Source organism: Canis aureus, chromosome 27, assembly GCF_053574225.1.
Source record: "Canis aureus isolate CA01 chromosome 27, VMU_Caureus_v.1.0, whole genome shotgun sequence".
Taxonomy (NCBI): Eukaryota; Metazoa; Chordata; class Mammalia; order Carnivora; family Canidae; genus Canis; species Canis aureus.
In genome coordinates this window covers 6,421,552-6,446,695 of record NC_135637.1, presented here as the reverse complement: position 1 = coordinate 6,446,695, position 25,144 = coordinate 6,421,552, and the positions used below count along the sequence as shown (strand labels likewise).

Below are 25,144 nucleotides of genomic sequence, written 5' to 3'. Positions count from 1 at the left end.
ATGGGCACCCACCACCCTTGGCCCCAGGGCACAGCCAAGCCTACCGTTGTGGTGTCTTTATGAAATGACCCCCAAAATAATCTTCCTCTGCCCAGATGCCAGAGAAGTGGGCTGCCCAATATCCAGGAAAACGGTTCCAGGAGGAAGGGATGCACAAGTCCTCCGGGTCAGGCTCACTCCCTCAGCACAGAGGAGTTAAAACCTTGATCCCAGGGAAGCGTGTGGGCGGTCACCTGGTCCTAGGAAGAGCTTTGCACCCTTACTGCCAGATGCAAATGCAACATTTGTCCCCCATAGAACTGTTGCTTCAGGGACGCCTGGGTGGCTCAGTGGTTGGGCGTCTGCCTTTGGCTCAGGGCGTGATCCCAGGGTCCTGGGATCGAGTCCCTCATCGGGCTCCTTGCATGGAGCCTGCTTCTCCCTCTGTCTGTGTCTCTGCCTCTCTTTGTATCCCTTGTGAATAAATAAATAAATAAAATCTTTAAAAAAAAAAAAAAAAGAACTTGTGCTTCAGTGTCACCCAGCAGCACCCAGAGGGGTCAGATCACCACCCAGATGTCCGTTGGCTGGCAAATGGGTGCACAAAATGTGTTCCGTCAACAGGCAGAGGGAGGCTACTGGCATGAAAAGAAGTGTGGTGCTAACATGCGCTGCCACATGGATGACCCTGGGAACTGTGACGGCCAGTGAGAGAAGCCGGTCAGGAACCTCATGCTGTGTGATCCTTCTGCGGACGTGCCCTGCAGAGGGCGAGTCCATGGAGACAGGGCTAGGAGGAGGGGCAGTTGGAGGGGACAGCTAAGGGACCCGGGGTCTCTTTTTGGGTGATGGAAATGTCTGGGACCCAGAAGTCAGTGACGGGCTGTCTGTTACCTGAGAGTTGTATGCTGTGCGGACTGTAGCTCCATGAAGGCTTGGTTTTTCAGCTGCTTCCCTGAAAGGTATAATGCTTGCACTTGCTTCTTCGAAGTCAGTTCATGGCATTTGTAGAGAGATTGGGGTTAGGGACATGGTGGCCTCCCCTCCCAAGGGCCACACCTGCCCACACCTGTGCATTCCTGGGCAGTGGGCTCCCCTCCTGCAGCTCCGTTCCTGACCCTGTGAGGTGGGGAGAATCAGGGTACCTGCCTCCCCGGGGGTGTCAGGAGGAGTAAATACATCAGGACAGGCAAAGATGCCTGGAACACTGTGCAGTTCTTGAGGATACTCAAAACTATGCAGTGGCCATGGGGGGTGGTATTTTTACCAGTGACGACAGTGCCAACGGGCCCAGCTCAGTGTCTCCTGGGAGCTCACATAAGGGGCTTGGCCATCAGGAGGTGGAGGGTTTGAGTGAAAGTCCTCCGGGCCTATTTCCCCATAATGGCAACATCCACCCTTTCTGCTCTGCCGTGTTGCACATCAAACGTGGCGAGGATCCACACGGAAGTTCTCTGCAGAGGGTAGAGAGGCGTCCTGTGGATTTAATTATGCCCCCAAAGTCCTCACCCTCAACACCTAGGAATGTGACCTAAGTTGGAAGTGGGGTCTGTATGGGGGTCACCGACCCAAGATGAAGTCCTTAAAGTGGGCCCTAATCCACTAGGACTGACGTCCTCAGGACAACAGGGAAGTCTGGACACAGACACGCGCAGGGAGGGGCCACGTATCCACTCGGCAGGAGACACCAGAGCTGGAGGAGGCAGGGCTGGATCCTCTGCCGGACCTCCAGACGGTCACAGAACATGGCCCCGTAGGCTGAGCCACCCCGTTTGTGGTACTCTACCAGCAACCCTAGAAACCTCACACAGATGAAACCCACACTTGTAGGATGTTTTTTAATAAATGTATTTTTTATTGGAGTTCAATTTGCCAACATATAGAATAACACCCAGTGCTCATCCCGTCAAGTGCCTCACTGCCCTTCACCCAGTCACCCCCACCCCCACCCACCTCCCTTTCTACCACCCCTAGTTCGTTTCCCAGAGTTAGGAGTCTCTCATATTCTGTCTCCCTTTCTGATATTTCCCACACATTTCTTCTCCCTTCCCTTATATTCCCTTTCACTATTATTTATATTCCCCAAATGAATGAGAACATATAATGTTTGTCCTTCTCCGACTGACTTACTTCACTCAGCATAATACCCTCCAGTTCCATCCACGTTGAAGCAAATGGTGGGTATTTGTCATTTCTAATGGCTGAGGAATATTCCATTGTATACATAAACCACATCTTCTTTATCCATTCATCTTTCGATGGACACCGAGGCTCCTTCCACAGTTTGGCTACTGTGGACATTGCTGCTAGAAACATCGGGGTGCAGGTGTCTCGGGGTTTCACTGCATCTGTATCTTTGGGGTGAATCCCCAGAAGTCACTTGCAGGATGTTGATGATGGTCATCACTGCTGTGAACGCTGGCCGCTGGACCCCTGGCAGACACCCCATGAATAAGAGTCTTTCTGGGGATTTGTGGCTGTCACCTGGGACGCAAGAGCTGCCTTATTCTTGCTCAGCACCTCTGCACTTTGCCTGGAACAGAGGCCAAGATGCTTCCTGCTGTCAGACCTGGGCCCTACCTGGGGGGTCCTGCGTACCACCCTGCGGGGCTAAGATTTAGGGAAGGGACTGCCAGGTGAAGCCAGGCAGAGGTGCCAGACGGGGAAATCTACCGAGCACAGCCACACATGGAGGGCCCATCACCTTCTTGGTGGAGGCGGTCGTCCCTCCTGCTCCCCGCAGCATCAGGGGAACCCTCCTGGGGCAGTGAGCTCACGTCCCCTCCCTGCCCCTCCACCTCCTGGCTCTGACTGCTCCTAGAGGACCCAGAGCAGTTGCAAGGAGGAAATTACAGCAGTGTTAGTTTGCATGACCCCATCAGCTGTGCATTCCCCACTGGCATCTCCCCAAGCATTTTAAAAATCAATTTTACCAGAATATCGTGCACGGAACCCTGAGGCATTGGTTCGTTAGGAAATGGGCACAGAGGAGGCGGCAGCTCCAATCTGGCTGGCTCCAATCCTGTTCCATCAGGCCTGCCGCTTGCAAGCCGGCCGGTAACAAGGTTCCCCTCCCTCCCTGATGAGAAGGACCATCAGACCAGGCCATGCAGCAGAGCGGGGTATCTGCGCTAGCCTGGTTAGATGGGAAACCACATCAGTGGCTGGGATTTTGAAAGGCCGCCCCTGCAATCCCAGTGTGTGTCCATAATATATTCTTAATCACAGGGTTATGTAAATTGCTGGTCACACATAACAAAGTCAGTTTGTTTATCTGATGGCTCTTCTCTGGACTCATCTGCCCTGAATCCAGAACCTTCATTTCAGACACCTTCATTAATCAGCATACCAGTTGATTGCCGGGCAGCCTGTGCATCATTTTAACTAGGCGGCTTTGAATTGAGAAAATGAATGCCCTTTCGCAGTCTTTTTTTTTTGGTTTTTTTTTTTTTTTGCTATTGCAAATTAGGGTGACTTGTCAGGCTCTGCTTGAGGTCTGCTCTTAGAATGCCCTCCTGTCTGCCTTGCTCAACTGACAACAATGGCATTGCAACCATCCCCTGCCCTTCCCAACATGCAGGCCACCAGCTAGCACCCTGGCCTTCTCATGGAAGGGTTCTACATGCAAGTGACTCAGGTTTGGCCAAGTTTAACAGAAAAGTCTCAAAACCAATAACTAAAACATAAGGAAATTTTATCTCACATACATAAGTCTAGGGCTACTCCTTAGTTATGGGAGATTTAGGCTTCTCTTATCTCTCTACCCCACCACACTCGGTGAGTGTTTTTCACTTCCAGGTTTGTCTCATGGTCCAAGCTGGCTGCTCACATTCCTGTATCTGTATTCTAGGTAACTGGGAAAAGGAAAAACAACAACAACAAAAAGAGTCTAGCTTCCATCAAGCAGATGTCCTAAAGTGCCACATAATATTTCCACTTACATTTGGACTAGAACTCTCCTCAAGCTTTGAGCAGCATCAGGATCACCTGGAGAGATGGATAAAACACAGGCCAATGGGCTCCACCTCCAGAGTTTCTGACTTAAGTATGTGCGGGGTGTGGCCCAAGAGTCTGCATTTCTAAAGTTCCCGGGTGATGCTGCGCTGCTGGTCTGGGCAGCACCCTCGAGAAGCTCCGTGCTGAGACTAGATCCCAGGGTCGCACCTCGCTGCAAGGGAGGTTGAGCAGTGTAGTGTGTCAGCGGGGTCCTCTCCCCTCCCACCCCAGTCCCCAAACACTGTAGCTCCTTTACTAAAGAGGAGGAAGATAATGGAGACTGAGTGCTACAATGTCACTCATTTGTATTTCTTCCAAACCAAATCGATTTATTTTTCTAGCCCTTGCCTTTCTCAGGTTGCTTCTGGGATTCAGAAGCTTTTTTTTATGTTGCTGCATAGAGACACCAGACAGCCGCTTCTCTTGCTTCTTCCCAGAGGAAGGGCCATCCAGGAACTGGGTGCATGCTCCCTCTCCCTCGGTCCAAAGGCCAGGGGAGGGGACTTTCTGCTCCAGATGGGTGGGGAAGGGGGAGCCCCCTTGCCCTCCTGATTTGGGCCAAGACGCTTTTTCAGTACTCGTGAACCCTCTGCTGTCTTGGGAATTTGTGGAGGCTGTTTTGCCTGCCCACGTGTCTCAACTATTCCAATCTCTCAAAATATTATCCTGCCAGACAGACCTCACGACCATAAGGCAGGCAAGAATGGGGGGAAGTTGTCTTTCTTTCCTTCAGGAAGGGGGAGCTTCATCACCCCTTGGGAGGTCGGGTCCAGACCCCAAATCCATTGAGTCCTCAGTGCCAGCAGGCTCCCCTTTCTCACATCATGGGGTTCAGTGTCAGGGGTCTGAAGCCTGCAAGCAAGGCCCATTCCCACCGCTCCTGGGGGTCCTGCTGACGTTATGTCCTGATCGAATTGAAAGTTTAATTAAGCGGATCCTCCATTGACTTGCAAGCAACGCTAATTTAGTTCCCAGTTGTTAGGGCTGCATGCGCACCGTCCTAAAGCTGAGAGCTCAGGGCTGATCTGCTGACATAGGACGCTGAAATCCAGAGTCATGGCTCTTGGGCGTTGTTTCCTGGACGGTGCTAGTGTTCATGGAGTGGCCACCTTTGTGCAGAGCTCTGAGCCCGCAGGGGTTGCATAACTTCTCCTCAGGTTCTCAGAGGAAAGTGGGATTATTCCATTTCACAGATGAGGAAGACAAAGCACAGAGAGGGCAGGACCTGGAACGCACGACAGCAAGTGTGCAAACAGCAAGCTGGGTGCTTTGATTTGTGTTCACTGAAGCAAGGAGGGTCTCAGCCCCCTGAATGCTGGCAAATGGACTCTCTTCTTGATTTCCAAACCCAGACCTTCCATCTCCCCAGAACCTGCCACCTGAGCCAGGGCCCCATCTTGTCGTGAGGATCTGCCGTCACGAGGGCCCTGCTGCGAGCCCTGTGGCATGTTCTTCCGGCTGACAGTGCTTTGGCCAACTTGGAGGAAAAAATTGACTTTCCTGCTTCTGTATCTTTCTCTGGGAGCAGGTCGTTTTGTAATGTCGTCTCCCACACTGCAGTCTGCAAGGAGCTGTAGGAGCTTCATATTATTTGGGTATCCACACCCCCCCCTCCTGGAGCTAAAACTGCGTACGGGGAAACAAATTCCACAAAAATAATCACTACTGTAAAATATGAATCACTTATAAGATTAGCTGCAATTTGTACATCCCTTCCTGTTCCGTGAGAGTCCTTCTGCTTTAGAGTGTCCAGTGCTTTTCGTGGGTCCAGAGCATCCAGGACTCCTGTATGCAATGCAGATGATCACAGGACATACCTACCAGGTCTGGCAAAGGGTGCAGGTGTCCTGCAAGTGGTGGGACAGCTGTCAAAGTCCAGCCAGGACACAGTGCAGCAGAGCTGGTTACAACTGTGGCAGAGAAAATCCATCAGGGTAGTGACAGGCGTTCATGTCCACAAGGATGTGGATGCACCGGTCCAGCAAAGCAGAAGGACTTGGCGCCCAGAGGAGCAGGAGGGGAATGGGAGCGGCCCCCACTGGATGAGAACTCCATCAATTTAGGGGAGTGACCCTCTTTCCAGGGACATGCATAGTTTTTTCTGGAAGGGGCTCCAGAGTGACATTTTAGGCTTTGAAAGGACACATACGGTATCTGTTACATATTCTTAAAGCCCTGACAAATTCCAAAACCATTCTTGGCTCTTGAGTCTATGTAAGAGCAGACTGCGGGAGGACCTGGCCCCTGGTTCTTGTTAATCGGTTTACACATGTCTAACATACGGTGAAAGGTATAGGCAAGGTTGTCGCAGACACCTTCCCTTCCTGCAGGTATTTAAATTAATCAAATTTTTAAGACTCAATTCTAAGACACAGCACATGGTTGCCATCTCTACCCTGGCACTGATGATGAATCAGTAAATTGTAGACTTCCATTAGTGGAGTTCACTCTGCACCACCTTCTTCGGGGAAGATGTTAAAGTCCCAGTCCACAATCAGAGGAGACCCCACAGGACATCCTGGGCTCTATCTGTATCCGTGAAGGGTGTGGGTTCACCTCCATGGTTTCTCCCTCAAAGCCGGTGTGAGGGGACACACAGATTTCAGGGCAGCTGGTTCCTCTTACACCCTTCACAGGAGTGAACTGTGTCTCTGGCCACAAGCAAAGGAGGAAGCCTGGATCTGAGTTACTGGAAGCTAGCGAACGGTGTGGACATAAACAAGAAATAGTCTCGTGTCCCCATCCAGTGGCTTCTCTGGAGTCCAAGGCAAGATGGGCCACCAGTCTATCACACCCATGCTCACCCACCACTGACCCATTTTCTAGAAGGAAAGAACCATATACACGCTGTGCATGATATATAGATCTTCCTATTTAGAGAGAGGGAGATCTCCAGGTCCACAGGCTGTCTCTCAGGAAAAAACTGAAGTGGCAGTCCTCAGGTAGAATTTCTTACTTCCTTGGGAAGTCTCAGCTTCGCATCTAAAAGCCTTCAACTGATTGAACCAGGCCCACCCAGGTTATCTAAAATAATCTGTTTTCCTGAAAGTCAAATGATAATGAACATGAATCACATCTGCCAAATTACCCACACCTAGAATCTAGCACCTAGATTCGTGTCTGATGGAGTAACTGGGGGCTGCCACCTGGCCAGGTTGATGCGTAATCACCCAAGTGTTGGCAAGAATTTCAGGAAAAGGCACTCTCCCGTACTGTTGCTCAGAATGTAATTGAGAGCATGACCGTGTGCAGCAATATGGTAGAATCAAAGAGGAAGCATGTGTCTACCCGGCCCAGCGATTCCATGGGGACGAGGAGGTGCTGGAGAGCCTCAAGTGCATGCACAGAAGGAGAGAGAGAGGTCTTTGTAATGGCAGAGTCTGAAACCCCCTGAACTTCCATCAGAGGGTGAACAGAAGAGTAAAACATGGACAAGCCATATGATGGACACCTAGCTGCTCTTTGAGACAGATGGAATTAGATCAGCGGATTGATGTGGTCTCAGTGTAGATCTGTGCTTCAGCCAGGTGGATGCGGACAGATCAGAGAGACGTAAAGGCGAGTGAAAAAAGAAGTAAGCAGACGGATGGAAGCGCAATATGACCTGCTGGTGTAAATCGTATACAACATATGTTTGTAAAAAACAAATGGAGGGAACAATGCTGGAGTTTCTTTACCTATGTGGGAATGTGATAAAAGTCTAAAATCACAAACTGCAAAGATGTGCATCGAGTTCCTGATGGCAGAGGCCTCTGGGGAGTGAAATCAGGAATCTGGATTGGAGGAGATTTGAGATTTCGAAGTGCTGAGCCTTTGTTGTCTCTCTTTTACAAAAGAGAAAAAAAACCTGAAATGAACACAAGACGTGGTAATATTCTGTCATTCTAGATTTTGTGTGTTCAACACTGCTAGCTGTTACCTTCTCTCTGTACACACGCACACACACGCACACATGCACGCCCCACAGAGGCCTGGGCCCTCAGTGTGCCGACTGCCTGGCCCGCACGCCTCCCTGGCACACGAGCCAGCTGCCCTCCTGGTCAACGCAGGCTTTGTTCTGAGCCTGACCTGCGCACGTACATATTATCAGGGGTAATCTTCACAACCACACTGATTATTCCCCAGGTTCACAGCCCAAGGAACAGATAGATGCTTGGAGAATTTAAATAATGGCCAGAAAGGGGCAGAGCCAGGACTCTCAGTTGTGTCCCAGGTTCTCAGGCCATCAGAACGGGTGTTCCAGTCCTGGTGCTGCACATTTAAACCTGGCCAGGCCGCCTTCGTGCTGAGCACCCTGAACAAGCCACTTGATCAGCTCTGGGCCTCAGTTTCACCATCTGTGGACCCAGGACACTGAGACTCTGCTTCATGGGTTGGGGTACACGTGGCAGCGCTAGCAACACCTGGCATACAGCAAGAGCTCCCCAAATGCAACCCATGGCTTTTATTAACAAGGCCTCCCAATGGCTCGCAGGCACTTCTGCCTTGAAAGAGGTTGTTTCCGCCCTGTCTGGAACATTCTAGATTCAGCAGGTCCTGTCTTCAGACTCTTCATGAGATTTGAACCCCCAACATTAGTTGAGAAGCCAGGCATCCGGCCTCTAAGCTATAGATCCCACTTCAGGCTGTGTGACCCAAGGGCGAGGGGGACTGGGTGCTTCTCAGAGGCCCCGCAACTCACCTGGGCCACACCAGGCAGGAGCCCGACCGTGGCCTTCCCAGGGCTCTGCTGTCCTTCCTTCTTTTGTGCTGAGAGATGGTCCACAGGCCATTGAGCCACCATATTCAAGCAGTGATGGAGTGGTTCTTAGTTCGTTCTCAGAGTTGCCCCGCCACCACCACTCCTGGGTCCAGGAACATTTCTATCAGCCTGCAGATTAGACATCTGCCTCTGGAACCGTGGCTGTGTGCCACCGCCCCCCCCCCCCCCCCCCCCCCCCCCCGCCAATGGCAACTCTCCGTCTCCACGGGCCGCTGTTCTGGACACTTAGTGTGGATGGAGCCAGGCACTGGAAGGCCTTCTGCACGGCTCCTTGCACTCTGCAGCATGGTTCCAGGGTATGCTCCCACGGTGGCCCGGGCCAGCAGGTCATGACTCCCCGTGGCATGGATGGGCCACACCGGCCTGCCCTCCTCTTCCCTCCTGGGAGCCCTTGGGGTTTCACTCATCCAGCATCATCAGGTCAGTGCACAGCCCTCAGTCTAACGCTCCAGAAGTAATTCCCTATTGGTTCTTGATTTAAAAATTAAAAATACAATTTGTAAAAATACAGAAAAAAAAAAATAAATAAATTTAAAAAATAAAAAAAAAAATACAGAAAACAGCCAAACCAATTTACATTTATGAGGGCAACTCAAACAACAAAGCAGTTTCTCCAAAGCCTTGGGCTTTCTTCAAATTTGAAATGACCATGATTTAAAGTCCCCAACTTTACTGATCTTTTCAGCAGAGCAGCAGGTGCTGGATGGGGGCACGGGGAGAAAAAACAGGAGGAGGGCAGAGCAAACAGTCGGTGGCACAGGACACTCCATTGTGCGGGGACACCGGCCGGTGGGCCTGCTCTGGAGGCAGCGGGAGCCACAGAACAGGACACCGTGCTAGCAGAGGATGGGCTCCCTTCTGTGACACCAGGTGGCACACAGCTCACCTGCCCAGCGGCCCTGCCTGGGAGGTGCTCCCCTGGGTCCAGGTCCAGGGGCCTTGGGTGGATTTCCAAAAGCAGTACAATCGTCTGCACTTCAGCTAAATACTGAGTTAGCCTTGACTGAAGAGGGATTTGGGAGGACAGCCAGCCATGTGTACCTCTGTCTGCTGTGTCAGTACCACATGTGGGTGTGCACACACATACTGCACAGAGACACACACATGGCACATGGGCACATGCATACTACATACACATGCACACGTGCATATCACACACATACACATATGCACAGAGACACACATAACACATGGGCACGTGCATACTGCACACACATATCACACATGTGCACAGTGTACATGAACACACATGGGCACACATACATGCATACCATGCACACATGCCTACTATACACATATACTCACACGCACATTTTGGCTCTAGGAAAGCTCCCCTCAATCCTGAAACATTCCTCTCCTGGGTCCTTGGGGCCAGACAAATGACCTCTCCTGCCCAACCTGCCCCACGTGCCTGGTCCACGCCTGGGTTTCTGTGTTCTCCCTGCATCCACAGTGTTTGCTGTTGCTTTCCATAATCCCACGTCGGAGAAGTGGGAAGCTACAGTCCAATCTGAAAACAGCTGACTCACAAGGACCAGAGGGTAGAGCAAGAGTTTCTACCTCCTGACCTCTGGAATGGGCCAGGCCCACCTTAGGGAGACTGCCAGGGCTCCTCCCTGAGGACTCCGTCCCACAGCTCCAGATGTACCCTGAGACATGTTTTCCCACCTCTGTCTCCCCCAGAGTCTGAGATCCACCAATATCGCTGCCTCTCGTAACATTGCGCTTGTTTTTATGTCAACAGAATCTGTCCCCCCTTTCTTCATGATGGCACAGGCTGCTTCTCAGATCATGATAAAGGACTTGTCTTTGCCCCGTTTTGCAGCCTTCTGGTCTACCATAATAAAAGATTGCAGGCTGGGGCTCAATCAACAGAATTTTTGTGGTTCCAGAGGCTGGAAATGTAAGATTGAGATTCAGTAGGTCTGCTTTCTCCCAAGGCCTCCCCTTGGTTTGCAGACGGCTGCATCCATGGTGTCACTTGCCATTCTTATAAGGACACCAGTCCTGTTGGATTGGGCTCACTCTTATGACCCCACAGAACCTTAATTACCTCTTGAAAGATACATGCTATCTTTAAATACAGTCCCACTGAGGATTAGGGCTTTGACATATGGATTGAGGGTGGGGGGTACAATTCAGTCACAGCACACACACAGATCCTGACCTCGAGAAATCCCAAAGTCTACACTGGAGAGCTAAAAGAAGCATCCAGTTCATCAGGGGAGGGTATGCATAGCAAAAACCAGTATCAAAATGTGCCCTAAATGCTCACGAAGTTATTATAGGCACACTAACCAGGTCCCTGAAATAAAAATGTTCAAAACTAAACTTACCATCATAGGCTCTTCCTCCTGCTGTTTCAGCAGACAGTCTCCCTTTGCGTCGGTCAGGAGCAAGTAGAATGTGTGGCAGTAGCAAGCAGCCCAAGTTCTTCAAGTTATCCAGCATTTATTCTTATCTCCTTAAAAATATTCATTTATTTATTTATTTGAGAGAGAGCACGGAGGGAGGAGCAGAGGGAGAGGGAGACTCTCCAGCAGGCTCCCTGCTGAGCACAGAGCCCAACATGGGGCCCCTGTGACTCTGAGATCACAACTTGAGCTGAAACCAAGAGTTGGATGCTTACCCGACTGAGCCACCCAGGTGCCCTACTCTTACTTCTTGCTCGGCCTCTATCCCTGGAGTTGGTCCACAGAGGGGCCCCTAACTCACAGCCACTCAGAGCCTCAGGCTGATGGAGCAGCTACCATCTGCAATAATTCTGGTCACTCTGCCTCAGGAAAAGTCCCCACAGGAACATGGGTAACTGCTCTAGACCAGGAGTGACACATGGGGTCCAGCTCACAACCAACTGGCCAGAATTAGTCATGCGGTTCCCACCAACTGCATAGACTCTGTGTGGGAAACACGGTTTCATGATGTGTCCCACGGTGGCCAGAAGCCAGAAGGCAAGGGGACTGTAGCTCTGTCCACATTGGCCAGCCTCGTGGGACACAGTGCAGGCAGAGGGGATCTGGAGGGACCCACAGAAGACACTCAGCAGGTGACCTACACCCTGGCACCTCTCCAGCCGGGCCCACTGGCTGTGCTACCTCCCTGGTGGCCACAATTCAAATAGGGATGCTTGACTCAGTCCGAGCCACTGACACCCAACGCCTCCTCCACCCATGTGGAATCTCCATGATTATTCATTCTCTGCTCCTGCAGTTTTTGTTGGCTGGTGAGACGTACACCATGTCCACCCAGTCTGAATCTTGACACAACTCAGTGTAGGGATAGGAAGTGTTAGGTGGAGGCGTGTGTGCATGTGTGTGTGGGCATGTGTGCACCTGCAGTGACCATTAGGAAGCTAATCACAATTAATCCACAAGGGAGTTTGCTGCCTTAATGAAGCCATTAGCCAAAGACCATTCTGAGAGAGAAAATGTAAAGGCTGAGCTCTGAGCACATTACCTGTAATGAAGCTGAAAATGGACTTGGGGAATTTCTGTGGTATTCTTAGCATCTGTAATGGCCAGTGTGGGAGCCGCCAGATTGCAGCCCCGGCGCCAGGAATCCTGTGGACCCAGGAGAGAGCCAGCAGAGGGTTATTTAACTGCTGGCTGGTGGGTACAAGCATCAGAGAGAGACTGGGACTCTACTTATAACGGATGACTCTTTCAACTGTGCTCCTGTTTAATGCAAAAGGTCATTTCTGTGTCAATTGCTTCCCTGGAGAAAGAAGTGAGAAAACCTCTTTCCTTACAACTCCTGCTTCAAAGTAGAGCAGTGCTTCTGGAGACGGACTTTAGGAGAAACTGGCCCAAAGGTAAAAGGTGCTAATAGATGTCCCAAAGCCACAGACCTTTTTTATTTTTTTATCTTCATTTGGCCATAAAGGGAAGGATGACAAAAGTGCAAGCAGGTAGTGCCTCCAGACTCAAAAGAGAAAGTGCTTTCTTTATCACTTTGAAAATCACTGCATGTGCGGGACATGGGATGCTAATCATTTTGCATGAAGCCAGTATGAGCAGGGTGAGCCAAAGTCCCCACAGCTGTGATGGAATGGGCTCCCATGGGCAGCAGAGGAAGATCTCTTTGGTTTGCATGAAAGACAGTGCCCTAGGGGTCTGGTGTCCATCACCTGGGGGTAGTGGTCCTGGGCTTCAGGGGAGAAAACTGACTGACTCACTGATCCTGTGGCAGGCATCCACTGTTGCTCTTGTTCCCTGTGTGGGAAGCTCTTCATCTCTCTTCTTCCAATAGTGACCTTTTGTCTTAGGTAATGGTGTGAGTCACAGGGGTGCCATCCTCCCCTAGACAAGGAATGGATGGGCATTTTACCCCCATGAGCCCAACCAGACTGTCCCCCCAGAGAACTTAGATAGGTCGTCTGCAGAGGGACTCTAGAGGAGAAATGATTGAAGCTCTTCACTCCGCCCCACTCTCTTTCCAGTTCTCAATATCTTGGAAGCTGGCTGGGGGTCTGCATTTCCAAGGCCCACTCTAGCTTTTCCTTTGACCCTGGGGTGGCACAGGATCCAACCGAGAAGAACCTGTGTTTGTTTCCTATTGCGGGTACCAGATGAACACCAACTTAATAAATTACAGCTCAGGACATCAGAAGTCAGAAATGAGTCCTATGAAGCTAAAATCAAGGTAGCAGCAGAGCTGGGTTTCCTCTGGAGGCTCTAGGGGAGCTAGCTCCTGGGGACCCCCACCTCTCTCAGGTTATGATCCTATCTTTCTGATCTCTGCCTCTCTGCCTCTGTGCCTGCCTCACCCCCTCTTCCTCTGACCCTCGTGATCACCTCCTAGGAGGACTCTCATGATTCTGTTGGGTCTGCCCCAGGTAACCCAGGGTAATCTGCCCACCTCAAGATCCGTAATTTATTCACAACCGCAAAGTCCCTTAGACCATATGTAACAGAACAGACTCACCCATTTTGGAAGTTAGAGGAGGGGCATCTGGGTGGGGAGGCACATTTCTCAACCCACCGCTGCACCTTCTTGCTCAGACAAGCCGGAGTTCGTTTCTGTTGCCTACAACCCAAACCTAACCGATGCATCACTTTACCTGGTCTCTGCAAAAGGAGAAAACGTATTTTTCGACCATTGCCGTTGGTAACCAGGAAGATGATCATAAATAAATTGTTCAGTGTTCTTGGAAAATTATCCCCCCAAATGGCCACTTTTGCCCAAGTTCCCAAGGTGAGTGCTACAGGGTCTTGTTCTAAATAAGGACAGCCTGGCAGGCACTTTGGGAGCTTCCCAAAAGCTGACTGACTAGCTCCCTTGACCCAAGCATGTCTGGTTCTTCTGGCAGGACACGGAAATTCTGAACACTGCCATCCTCACGGGAAAGACAGTGGTCCTGCCCATCAAGGTGGTCTCTGTGGAGGAGAACAGTGCCGTGATGGATATCTCCGAGTCGGTGGAGTGCAAGTCCACAGACGAGGATGTCATCAAGGTAAATGTCCTCATTAATCATCTGGATTGAACTGATGGGGACTTCTCTTGGGCATCCCATTCCCTGAAGAGTTTCAGCCCCCACCTCACAATAAATTCATTTAGTCAGTTTATGGACACCACACTTCCAGTTGAGTTACTAAATTTTTCCATTTCAGTCTTTCTATGTTGGCATCACTCCAAACCCAGTTTTCATCAGGTATGCTTTGGATTGGGGCTCAAGCCCCAAATACTTCACAGTAACCAAGCAGGTGATTGCAGTGGGAGCGGAGTAAGCCAGACGCAGCCTGGGCTAGAGGGGCAGAGGTATTCAGCTACAGTTAATCGTGGCCATGAGTAAATGTGAGTTCAGTATTGCTGGCTCTTCAAGAGAAACTACAGATTTGGATTTTATGTAAAGATCACTTGTTTTTCATCATCGGCAACCAATTACAATTTTTTTAATGGGTAAAAAACACATCTGCACTGTGAGTCTGGTCCATGGGGCAGCTATTGAAACCACTGATAAGACAGACCATGAACCATGAGTCAAATCCAGCCCACTCTGTTGTGTCAATAAAGCTTTATTGGAACATGACTGCTTAAACCTATTTTTATATTGTCTATGGTGGCTCTTGCAAGGGTCACACAGTTTTGACAGAGACCACCTGACCTGCAGATCTAACACATTTGTTATTTCATCCTTCCAAGAAAAAGGTTGCCTAGAGCAATCTCTGCTCTAGAGCGTAAGTTTCCTGAGGGAATGACCCTAATGTGTGGTCTTTCCCACCAATATTTGCTGTGATAATGTACCCACAATGCTTGTTCAAGAATAAGACAGCATAAAAAAAAAAAAAAAGAATAACACAGCATGAGGGTTTCTCCAAACCAGAAATGAACCACTTGGTCTTTCTCCATATGTTTTGTAATCCTGCAAACACACCCAGAAGAAAACATAAAGATCCAAAGCAAGGAACAAGATAATGCTTTTTTTTTCTCAAATGGGTCTGACACAGCATCAGAGCAACACTCTTCTCTGGTGTTGAAAGCAGCACATGTAAGTAGAAGAGAATCTTACAAACTGCTGAGTGTGGGGAATGGGGTGGAAAGATCCTTCCCTGAAAACCACAGGACCCGCCCAGCCACTACCGCTCACTGCACTCAGGGCCACAGTCACGGGGGGGCATGCAAGCCATCTAGGTTATGACAACCGTCCAGCAGCAGCAAGGGATCCCAGCAACACCAGCATATTCTCAACATCTCAAGGAAGAGAGCTTTTTCCTAATTCCCCCAAGAGTGATTTACTGGCAGCCCCAAATCTACAATGCCTTATGGGAGGTCTGAAAAGAGCAGGGAGGGCATGAAGTTCTGAACCATACTGTCCAAGAGAAGTGCAACATGAGCCATGCATGTGGTTTAAATTTCTCCAGCGGTCACATTCAGAAAAGAAAGAACAGGTGAAACTAATTGTTTTATTTTATTTTAAAGATTTTTATTTTTTTATTTACTTCAGAGAGAGAGAGAGCACAAGCAGGGCGAGGAGCAGGGGGTGAAGCTGACTCCCCGCTGGACAGGGACCCCTATGTGGGGCTTGATCCCAAGACCCTGGGATTGTGACCTGAGCTGAAGGCAGACGCTCAAGTGACTGAGCCACCCAGGCATCCCAAAACTAATTGCTTTAAATACATGTATTTAACCCATTATATTAAAAACATGATCATTTCAACATGTGATCAATATAAAAATGATGAGTGTCATGTCATATTTATTGGTACCCAGCCTTCCGAATCCAGTGTGTATCTGATGTGTAGGGTATGTGTCGGTCTCCCTGGCTGCCGTGGCGAACAGCTCCTCTTTGGATGGCAAAGATCTGGCCTCAGGGAGGAGTTCGCAATGTCAGCACTACCAATGCTTTGTGCCAGGTAATCTTCATTAGGGGGCTATCCTGTGCACAAGAAGTGATCCTGGCTTCTACCCAGCACATGTCTATGGCACTCCCGGGGTGGTGACAACCACACGTGTCTCCAGACAGAGAAGCATCCCCTGGTGGGCAGAATTTCTGCCATTAGAGCCACTACTCTCAGGGAACTGCGCTCTGTTTCTTGCTGGACAGTCACCTCACTTTCTTGTGGCCAAATCACCTCATTTTCTTGGCAAGGCCAAAGTAGGGAGAAGGCACTTGGTTGGATCTAGAGCCAGCCCCCACTCTGCCCCATCCGCAGTCTCATCCCCAATCCTTGGCATCTTTATGACCGTTTTGCAAATCCCCTAAGAGCCAGGACTCCAGCCAACACATGGAAGGACTTAACTCCGACCCCGGTTGGCTCAGGGAATCCCTGGATAGCCCTATGAGGTAAGACGGGGCTGCAGGTGGAGCACCGATGGGCATAATCTGGGTGGTATTCACAGTGTGGCTAAAAACATTAGAATTACAACTTATCTACTTATGTAGACTTCAGTGATGTTTTAGTAAATTTACTGAGCTGAGTAACTATCACCATGACCCGATTTTAGAATATTTTATCATCCCATTTACTGTTAATCCTCATCCCCACCTCTAGCCCTGGGCAACCACTAATCCACTTTCTATCTCTATAGATTTGCCTTTTTTTGGGCATTTCATATAAATGGAATCAAACAATACGTGGTTTCTTATTAAAACAGTTTGGTGATCATTTTTTACACATCTCTCTTGACACATCTATGCATATCCATATATAGAGCTATAATTTTGTAAAAAAATGGGATCACGAAACGCAAACTTTTTTTAACCACAGTTTTTTAACTGGAAAATCTATACACAGATGCCTACAGCACACCTGCCAGCCCCCCCAGCCCTCCAGGGATCAGTGTTGACCTGCCCGCCCTCCTTCTATGCCTTTCTTGACACTGATAGGATCATGTACATAGAAGGGTGGTGCGTCCTGGTGTGCCTTGCAGAGATGGGCCACGGCATTTACACAGCTTTGCCTGTTTCCTCCTTTCCCCTCTGCCCTCATGTGTCCCTGACTGGAGGGCATCTGGGAAATGGAAGTGGCCTAGTGCCGAGGCTTCTGGTCTACAGGGCTCTCAGTGCTCAGGGTTTGTGTTTGCAAGCATCACAATGTGCATTGAGGATTGCTGGATTCTGGGAACTCCATAAGCGTCTGTGGGTTTCCAATCTAGAGGAGAAAGAGCTGTGTCCCAGGAAAGGCAGAGTTCCATCCAAAAAGGTCTCATGAACAATAACAGGGAGGGCATGCATGACAAGGTCAAGCATCCCCAGCCCCCAGAACCACCAAAGAGTGTCTGCTGTGCACATCTGTCCACACGTCAGCTTCTTTGAGACAAAGACGTGTCCTGCAGACACAACAGAGCACAGGGTCCTCTCAGAGCTCTCTGCCTTGTGGTACGTGAAGTAACCGCATCCTAGCGGCATACATTGAATCACGTGCTGGTTCATTCCGTGAAGTGTGTTGGCAATTTTCTAGGGCCTGTCTTGGTACTGGGGACTCCTTGGTTTTTCCTGGTGACATTAGCCAAAGCGATGACCTCCCTTGATGGAGCCAGAGGCCAAGAGGAGGCGATGAAGTCTGAATTCTCATCTCCGGCAAGCCTGTGCCCCTGCTTCTCCCAGGAGGATGTGGCCCTGCAGTTGGCTATGAAGCCAGCGGGTAATTGGCAAGGAAATGGGCACCTGCTGTGTGGAAAGCTTAAATGGAGTGATCCCAAATCAGAAGAGGAAAACACCTGTCGGATAAATACAGTACACTTGCTCGAGGCCCAGACCGGCTGGCCTGCTGCTGCATCTGGTGCCTGAGCTCCCAGAGGGGAGTCAGATGTGGTCGCGGCCAGGGAGCCTGGCCCCAGGGCTTCAGGACACCCCGCCCAAGTCCGCCCGTACAGCCTCTGCTCCTCACTCCTGGTGACAGAGTGGGAGTGCCAGGTGACGGCACTGTGTTCAGGCAACGGCGGCTATTGCCCCCCTGTAGCTCTGCCAGGCTGGGGGGGGGTCAAAGAGAAGCAGTGGGGCACCCAGTCCCATCATCACAGGACCGTCTATGCCTTGTGTCCTGGATCCCAGGACTTGAGGATCTCAAGTGACATCGTGGAGGGAGGTCAGGCAGATGGCCCCCTGGGGGGTGGGACTGACCCAGGGCAACAGCTACTGGAGGGAGGTCAGATCTGTTTCAGGCTATCACTCTGGAAGCTTCTTTCCATGCTCCTCCTCAAGGCATGAGAAACCAAAGCCCCTGTACACACACTTCTGGGGTTAAGTCACCCTGTCTGTCCAACCCTCTGCAGATTCCCCATCTGCTGGGCCTGGCGCCACCTGCCCACCCGTCGTGTGGGGGCACTGGGCTAATTCCTACATTTGCAGGATTTCTCACCCAATTCTCCTGGCAGCTGTGAGATGCCATGGTGTCCCTACATGGCGCATCCCAGCCTGCTTCCCTGACGCACATCCACCCACCACCCTTGTGCTTCTACAACAGACCCAGCCCTGTTTTGGGACTGTGCACCGTGTAAGGGGGCAAAAGGGAGCCCTGCTCACCATCGTGAGCACTGGGCATTTGCTAGGAGAACAGATACTGTATTCATCCTTCTCAGCACACACACGTCCACACATGCAACAAGAACCATGTCAGCAGCAGTGTGCGCTATTGAGCTGGACCGTGGGGATTGTCTCATGGTGTGTGTGTGTGTATCAAAGCATCAGGTTGTGTGTCTTAGATACATCCAGCTTTGAGATGTCAAAAATTTCTCCATAACATTTCAGAGAAAACCAAAGGGTTTTTTTTTTCTTCAAAAAGAACTATGTTGGGGCACCTGGGTGGGTCAGTGGTTGAGCATCTGCCTTTGGCTCAGGTTGTGATCCTGGAGTCCTGGGATTAAGTTCCCCATCGGGCTCCCTGCTTGGGGCCTGCTTCTCCCTCTGCCTGTGTCTCTGCCTCTCTCTCTGTGTCTCTCATGAATAAATAAATAAAATCTTAAAAAAAGAAAAGAACTATGTTGCTCCTAAATTTCCATGTAAAGAATGGCACGTGCTGAGGGGCCCGAGATGCAGCTCTGCTCTTAAAATCACATGAGTCGTTGTGCATGATGATGTGACACTGACTCCTACTGAGAGAAGGAGAGGATTGAGTCTAATAAGTTTCTTGTTGGTGAGCGCCGTGGCTCGGAGACGTCACAGAAGGAAGAGCCATTCACAGACCCCAAGAAATGTCTCTATATCCACTGTTCTTTTTAATTCAAAAGCAAAAGAACAGAGGTAAGTTTTCACCAAATTGGCAAAGATCATTTTTAAAAAAGAGAGGAGCATTTCTGGAGTGAGACCACTGTTTTCCATCCAAGTCCAAGGGCCACTAGCTGTGTGACCTTGGAGAAGATGTTCAGCCTCTCTGTGCTGCAGTGTCCTCCCCTGCACAGTGGCGTGTGTGAGGATGAAAGTACATGTGCGCTCAGCGCAGAGTCTGGCATACAGCAGACACTTCATAAGTGCTCGCTCATCTCGTCGTTTCTCTCTCCTGGGATCTTCCTCCCCCCGATCCCGCACGGCTGCCACCTTCCTGCCAGTGATGATTCCGTCTGACAAACGTCACCTCCCAGAGAGGTCTGCTCTGTGCTCGTTCCCCATCATGGGTCATTCGTCCACTTTGCTCGTGGTGTGGGCTGCCCACGGTGGCTTCCTTGCTTGCTTGTTCTCATCTGTGGCTGTCCTCCCGAAATGGAACCTCTGGAGAGCACTGTCCGACCTCTCACGTCCCATCTCAGCACTAAGACATGTGCCTGGAGCAGGGCAGGGCACAGAAGTGGTGGCTGAAAGGAGTCCTTGTTCAGTGGACGAAGGAGACACAGTGTAGGGCGGGCGGCATCTGCCACACATCCCAGGCAAGTGTGCTCCCTGCCACACTTGGAGGCCACGTGGACGCTCTCCTCCCCTTCCCTGAGCCCGAGTGCCCCAGTCAGCATCACAGCCCAGCCTCCCCTCCCAGCCTCTCCCTTGGGCCTTCTGGCCTCCCAACCCTGCCCTGTCCCCCCTCCTCCCAGCCAGGCCTGGCCCAGCATAGACACCTCCGAGAGGACAGGGTTCCTGAGCCGAGACCGCGTGGCGCTTCCAAGTCTTGGCAGCGTTCTGCACTGTCAGCTGGATAAAGTGCACGTAATCGCTGAACAGACTTCCAAGGCCGTGGGACGTGGGAATCCCGTTTGGCCGCCACAGTGAGAGGCAGGAAGGGCAAAGAAGGGAGGTGCCCAGATCTCACCCCAGAAACACAGCTGGCCTCAGGCCCTGCTGGTCTCCCTTCCTTGTCCCACTAAGATGTCAGAAGAGCCACTATGACACCTTCAGTGATGCTGGAACCCCCGGCGGGCACCAGGCCTTCCTGAGATGGAGCGCCTCCCTACGGCAGCCGTGGAGGAAGGCTGTCTGCACACGGAAGCCAGAGGGGCCAGACGGTTCATGGGAGACAGGACATGGAGAAAGGAACGGGGTCCGAACACCCAAAACTGGGTGACCACGCAAACGCTACTGCTCCAGGATGAGAAGCGCTCCAAGGAGGCTCCCCAAAACCACTGTGCCCCTTCCTGAACCTGGGAGCAGGACTCGCCATCTCCTCGTCCTCCCAACCCCGGCCTCACTGTTTCCTGAGGAGGAGAGACAAAGGATAAGATGCCAGGAGTGGTGACAAGGCAGGGAGGAGCATGGAAGCTCCTGAGAGTGACAGGCTGGTGCATCTGCCCCTGAGCACTTAGCAGAATAAGCCAGGCAACTGTGCTGCATAACCAGTGGCCCCAACGTTCATGTGGTTTTAACACTGATCGTTTCTTCTTGCTCATGCATTTGCAGGCCAGTTGGGGTCTGTGGGCTCAGCTAGGGTTGACCATTCCCTGCAGGTGGGGCTAGGTTGGGCTCCTGGGTCTCGTTCCAGGGCCAGCTGAACGGCCGCAGCTGCTTCAGGGAACTGCCGCTCATGGCAGAGTGCACAAAGATTGCCCGAAATGTGTGGCACCTCTAAAGCCTGGGCTGGGACTTTTCAGCTGTCTCTTCTGTTCACATTGTCCTGGCCAAAGCTCATCATGGGGCCCGGTCCACCATCAGCAGGAGGGGAGAATAGAGACCACCCACAGTAGGAAAGAGGGAAGAATCAGAACCAAACAGCTCCATCCTCACAGAGCCAGTGGGAGCAGAGGGTTGGGGTTGACTATCTGTGTGGCTCACTGACTTCCTGCTGTGTGATGCTGGGGAAGTTACATCACCTCTCTGTGACTTTGATTCTTCACTTGAAATGTGGGTATGACTCAAAAGATAAAGTAACTCCCTCATGTGTTCCTGACCAGAGTTCACTGAGATCATCCATGTGAACTCTCTAAGTGGCTCCTGGCTCAGTGTAAATGCTCAGTGAGTGTTTGCTGTTACACAGCATACCATCACCAGTGAAAACCCACCTCCTCGCGTGCATCTGTGCATACATACACCTGTGTATGCACCTGTGCCTACATGCACCTGTATGTGTGTGCACCTGTGTGTGTGTGCACCTGTGCATGCATGCACCTGTATGTGCATGCACCTGTGTCGGCACCTGTATGTGTGTGCACCCATGCATGCATACACCTGTACGTGTGTGCATCTGAGCATGCATATACATGTATGTGCATGCACCTGTATGTGTGTGCACCTGTGCGTGCATGCACCTCTGTGTGTGTGCACCTGTATGTGCATACATCCTTGTGTGCAGCTGTTCATGTGTGTACCATGCACCTGTACATGTGTGCCTCTGTGCATGCATACTCCTGTGTGTGCACCTGTGCACAGTGGGGGCACTGTGGGACCTGGTAGGCCTCAGTGGCCCCTCCGGCAGGAAGTGTGTGGTGAGCCTCATATCTGAGCACTAGGTACTATTTTAATCACTGAAAAAACACTGAAAACCAAACAAAGCAGTCAAAAATCTTTGTCATCCCAGAGTTTATGTTCTAGAAAGAGAGGACAAATAATAACCACAATAAATAGGTAACATTCTTAGCATATGTGAGGGTAATACATGATAAACTAGAAGAATAAAGCAGGGGAGGGTTCTGGGGGAGTTGTGATCTGAATAGGAACGTTGGAGAAAAGGCCTCTGAGAAGCTTACCTCTGAGTAAGGCAGCATCTGTCAGCCTCAGCACACTGACATTTAGGATCTGCTGATTCTTTGTTGGGGGCTGTCCATGTAGTGCAGGATGTCAAGCAGCATCACTGGCCTCAACCATTAGATGCTAGTAGCACATCTTCTAGCTGTGACAATTCTTCCCCTAGTTGTGACAACCAAAAAGATCTCCAAGGATTGTCAGATGTTCCCCAGGGGACACAGTGGCCCCCTGTGGAGAACCACTATCTTCATGACCAAGAGGACAAGAGGGACAAATTGCACAGATGAATAGGGGAGGAGCCTTCAGGCAGAAGAAAAGGCAAGTGCAAAAGCCCCGTGGCAGGAGGACCACCACCCAGAGGCACAGTGCACAAGGGAAGATGTGCAGAAGATGCACGGGAGAGATTGCAGGGGTGCCTCAGGGAAGAGCTTGTACTTCTCTAGGGATCTTGCTAGAGTTTAAGAGGGTTCTGTGATTCACACAAAGTTTTCAACATTAACCCTAGACTAAGAAGATAGGAAAATGCTGAGAGAAGGTCTCTGTGTTGGAAATTCCTACACATCCTTTCAGATCTCTCTATCTTCTCCTCCCGCCCTGGGAGGCCAGCCTTTGGGGTCACTTTACCAGGCCTGGCCATCCCCACTTCCCCTGGGGGGCTGAGGCCATGGGAGACTCCAGTGGGCAGGGGGCGAGGGGAGAGACGTCAGTCTCTGGGCCCCTTCCCACAAGCTTGGAGGTTGACAGTGGCTGCGCCCTCCAGCGAGGTCCTAGCTCCTGGAGGCAGGTATCCCCGAAGGGGCAGCGCCCCTGCTGGGTTCCAGTAGCTGTCCCTCGCCTGGCTCTTGCAGGGGTGGCAAACTGCACCAGCATCCGGGGCTGCCCTCACAGATGACCACACACTGTGGGGCTAAAGTAATCCTGCTCCCCCACAGTTCTGGAGGCCGGAAGTCCAAAACCAGGGTGTGGGGAGGGCCCTGCTCCCTCTGAAGGCTCCGGGGTCTGGAGAGTCCCTGCCTTGCCTCTGCCCATTCCCGGTGGCCACAGTCCTTGCCGTTCCCTGGCGTGTGGCCGCATCTGTCCACCTCTGCCTGTGCCCCACATCACCCTCAGGCGCTTGCCTCTTCATCCTCTTCTCTACCCATGCGGACACCAGCCCTCCGTGGCCCACGGTAAGCTGGTATGACCTCACTTCAGCTGATAACTGCAAAGACCCTAATTCTAAACCAGCTCCCATTCTGTGGTTCTGGCTGGACCTGGATTTTGGAGATGCTCTTTGACCCTCTACCCCTGTATCTCTGGCGTGCTGTGCTGTCTCTGTTGGTTTCTGTAGCCCTGCCCACACCTTTGTAAAGAGTTTCTTTGCCACAGCCTCCTCCAAGTCACCTGTAGCTTCTGTCTCCTGCCTAGATTTGGACCGATCCAGCCCTTCCGAGTGGGCTCACATGGGCCAAGATACAGGGCCAGTGCAGCTTATAGAGAGGATGTGGACGTGATACCTATGGGACTCGCTGGCCAGTGGCCTCTCTCAGCCCCTTCCTTTCCCTGCTCACCTGCCAGTAGGAACAGAGATGACCCTGAGACCCCGAGGCATGAAGGATGACTTCCAGGGCCACAATCTCAGGATGCCACTTGTGAGGGCAGCATCATCAAAGTAGTCTGTTGAATCTGCCATCTGCGGCTGTCATCAGTAGGTGGCTCACCCCACCTCCCCACCGCGGGCCAGCCACCAGGTCAGCGAGCCGCAGCAGCTCCCCGTTTCCTCTTCTACACAATGCTGCTGGTAGCTCCAGAAAGGGCCAAAATAAGGAAGGCATATTGCATGTAAGAACACATTGCTGCTTCACAAGACCGTGCACTATTTTGCGTGAACAGGGCAAGTCTAAGAACTCAGGAGTGCAAGAAATGTAAATCTGATATTTTTGTATCTGAATCTAATTTCTATTTCCAGCCTCTGGGCTCCTAAGCGGCAAAAAAATGCAAGGAATTTGATTTCCAAGCTTATTGAGATGCTAATTAGAGATCCAGGTGGAGTTGTTGAATAAGCCACTGGGTTCTGGAGATAGGATTCTGGGAGTCAATAGCACAGAGGTGCTATAAAGCATCATAACTGAATGATTATAGTACTGGAAGGAATATGTTGTGGATGGGATGTCTGTGTCTCTCATACCCCACTTCCTCAGTTGAGACACTAACCTGCAATGAAATGGTATGAGGAGGTGGGGCTTCTGGGAGGTGGTGGGTCATGAGGGTGGAGTCCTTATGGATGGGATTATGACCTGACAGCAGCGTCCCCAGACGGCTCCCTTACCTTTTCTGCTGTGAGGACATTGTGAAAAGCTGGCATCTAAGAGATGGGATGGGTCCTCACCAGACGCCGGGCCTGCTGCCATCTTCATCTGGGGCTTCCAGCCTCTGGAGCTGTGAGAGACAACTGTCTGTTCCTTAAGCCCCCAGTCTGCATTACTCCCTTCCAGCAGCCCAAATGGATTGACAGGAAGTAGAAGGTGCCATGGAAACAGAGGAAGGGGAATTGCATTATTTCAAGAAGTGCGTCTCCACATGTGGTCCTCAGACTCCGAGCCTCAGCATCAGCTGAGACCTTGATAGAAATGCAGACATGGGAGCCCCACCAACACCTGCTCAGTCGGAAACTCTAGGGCTGGGCCCAACAGTCTGTGCATTGACCCTCCCTCTTGGATTTTCTCAAGTTTGAGAACATGCTTGGCTGCTTTTTCAGACAAAAGTTGCATTGGATGTCAGTGGTTGACCAGCAAATGGCTTTGCCCTCCCCATGGAAAGTGGTCCCCAAGTGGTTCCCCGTGGGAAAGAAGCAGGTGCTGTCATCAGGAAGTCGCCAAGGCCCAAAT

General features: G+C 51.1%; 1 protein-coding gene and 2 long non-coding RNA genes across 4 annotated transcripts in view; 1 reads left to right on the top strand and 2 right to left on the bottom strand.

The window, feature by feature from the left end:
• TMEM132C (transmembrane protein 132C) overlaps nt 1-25,144 on the top strand; it is a 300,571-nt gene that overhangs the window by 263,009 nt on the left and 12,418 nt on the right. Inside the window, exon 5 of the mRNA XM_077875245.1 lies at nt 14,046-14,189. Coding sequence (XP_077731371.1) covers nt 14,046-14,189 — 144 coding nt within the window. The remainder of the gene's footprint in view (nt 1-14,045; nt 14,190-25,144) is intronic.
• On the bottom strand, nt 1,953-24,340 carry LOC144299710 (uncharacterized). 2 transcript variants are annotated; one of them, XR_013366371.1, is made up of 7 exons: nt 23,828-24,340; nt 22,280-22,439; nt 13,661-13,803; nt 12,912-13,035; nt 12,194-12,297; nt 11,074-11,201; nt 1,953-7,822 (listed from the first exon to the last, which is right to left on the bottom strand). It is a non-coding gene; the product is annotated as an uncharacterized LOC144299710 (long non-coding RNA). The 2 variants fall into 2 exon arrangements; XR_013366370.1 differs by lacking the exon at nt 1,953-7,822 and adding an exon at nt 8,929-9,208 and having other exon boundaries at nt 23,828-24,339.
• LOC144299711 (uncharacterized) lies at nt 19,371-22,242 on the bottom strand. Its single transcript, XR_013366372.1, has 2 exons — nt 20,222-22,242; nt 19,371-19,936 (listed from the first exon to the last, which is right to left on the bottom strand). It is a non-coding gene; the product is annotated as an uncharacterized LOC144299711 (long non-coding RNA).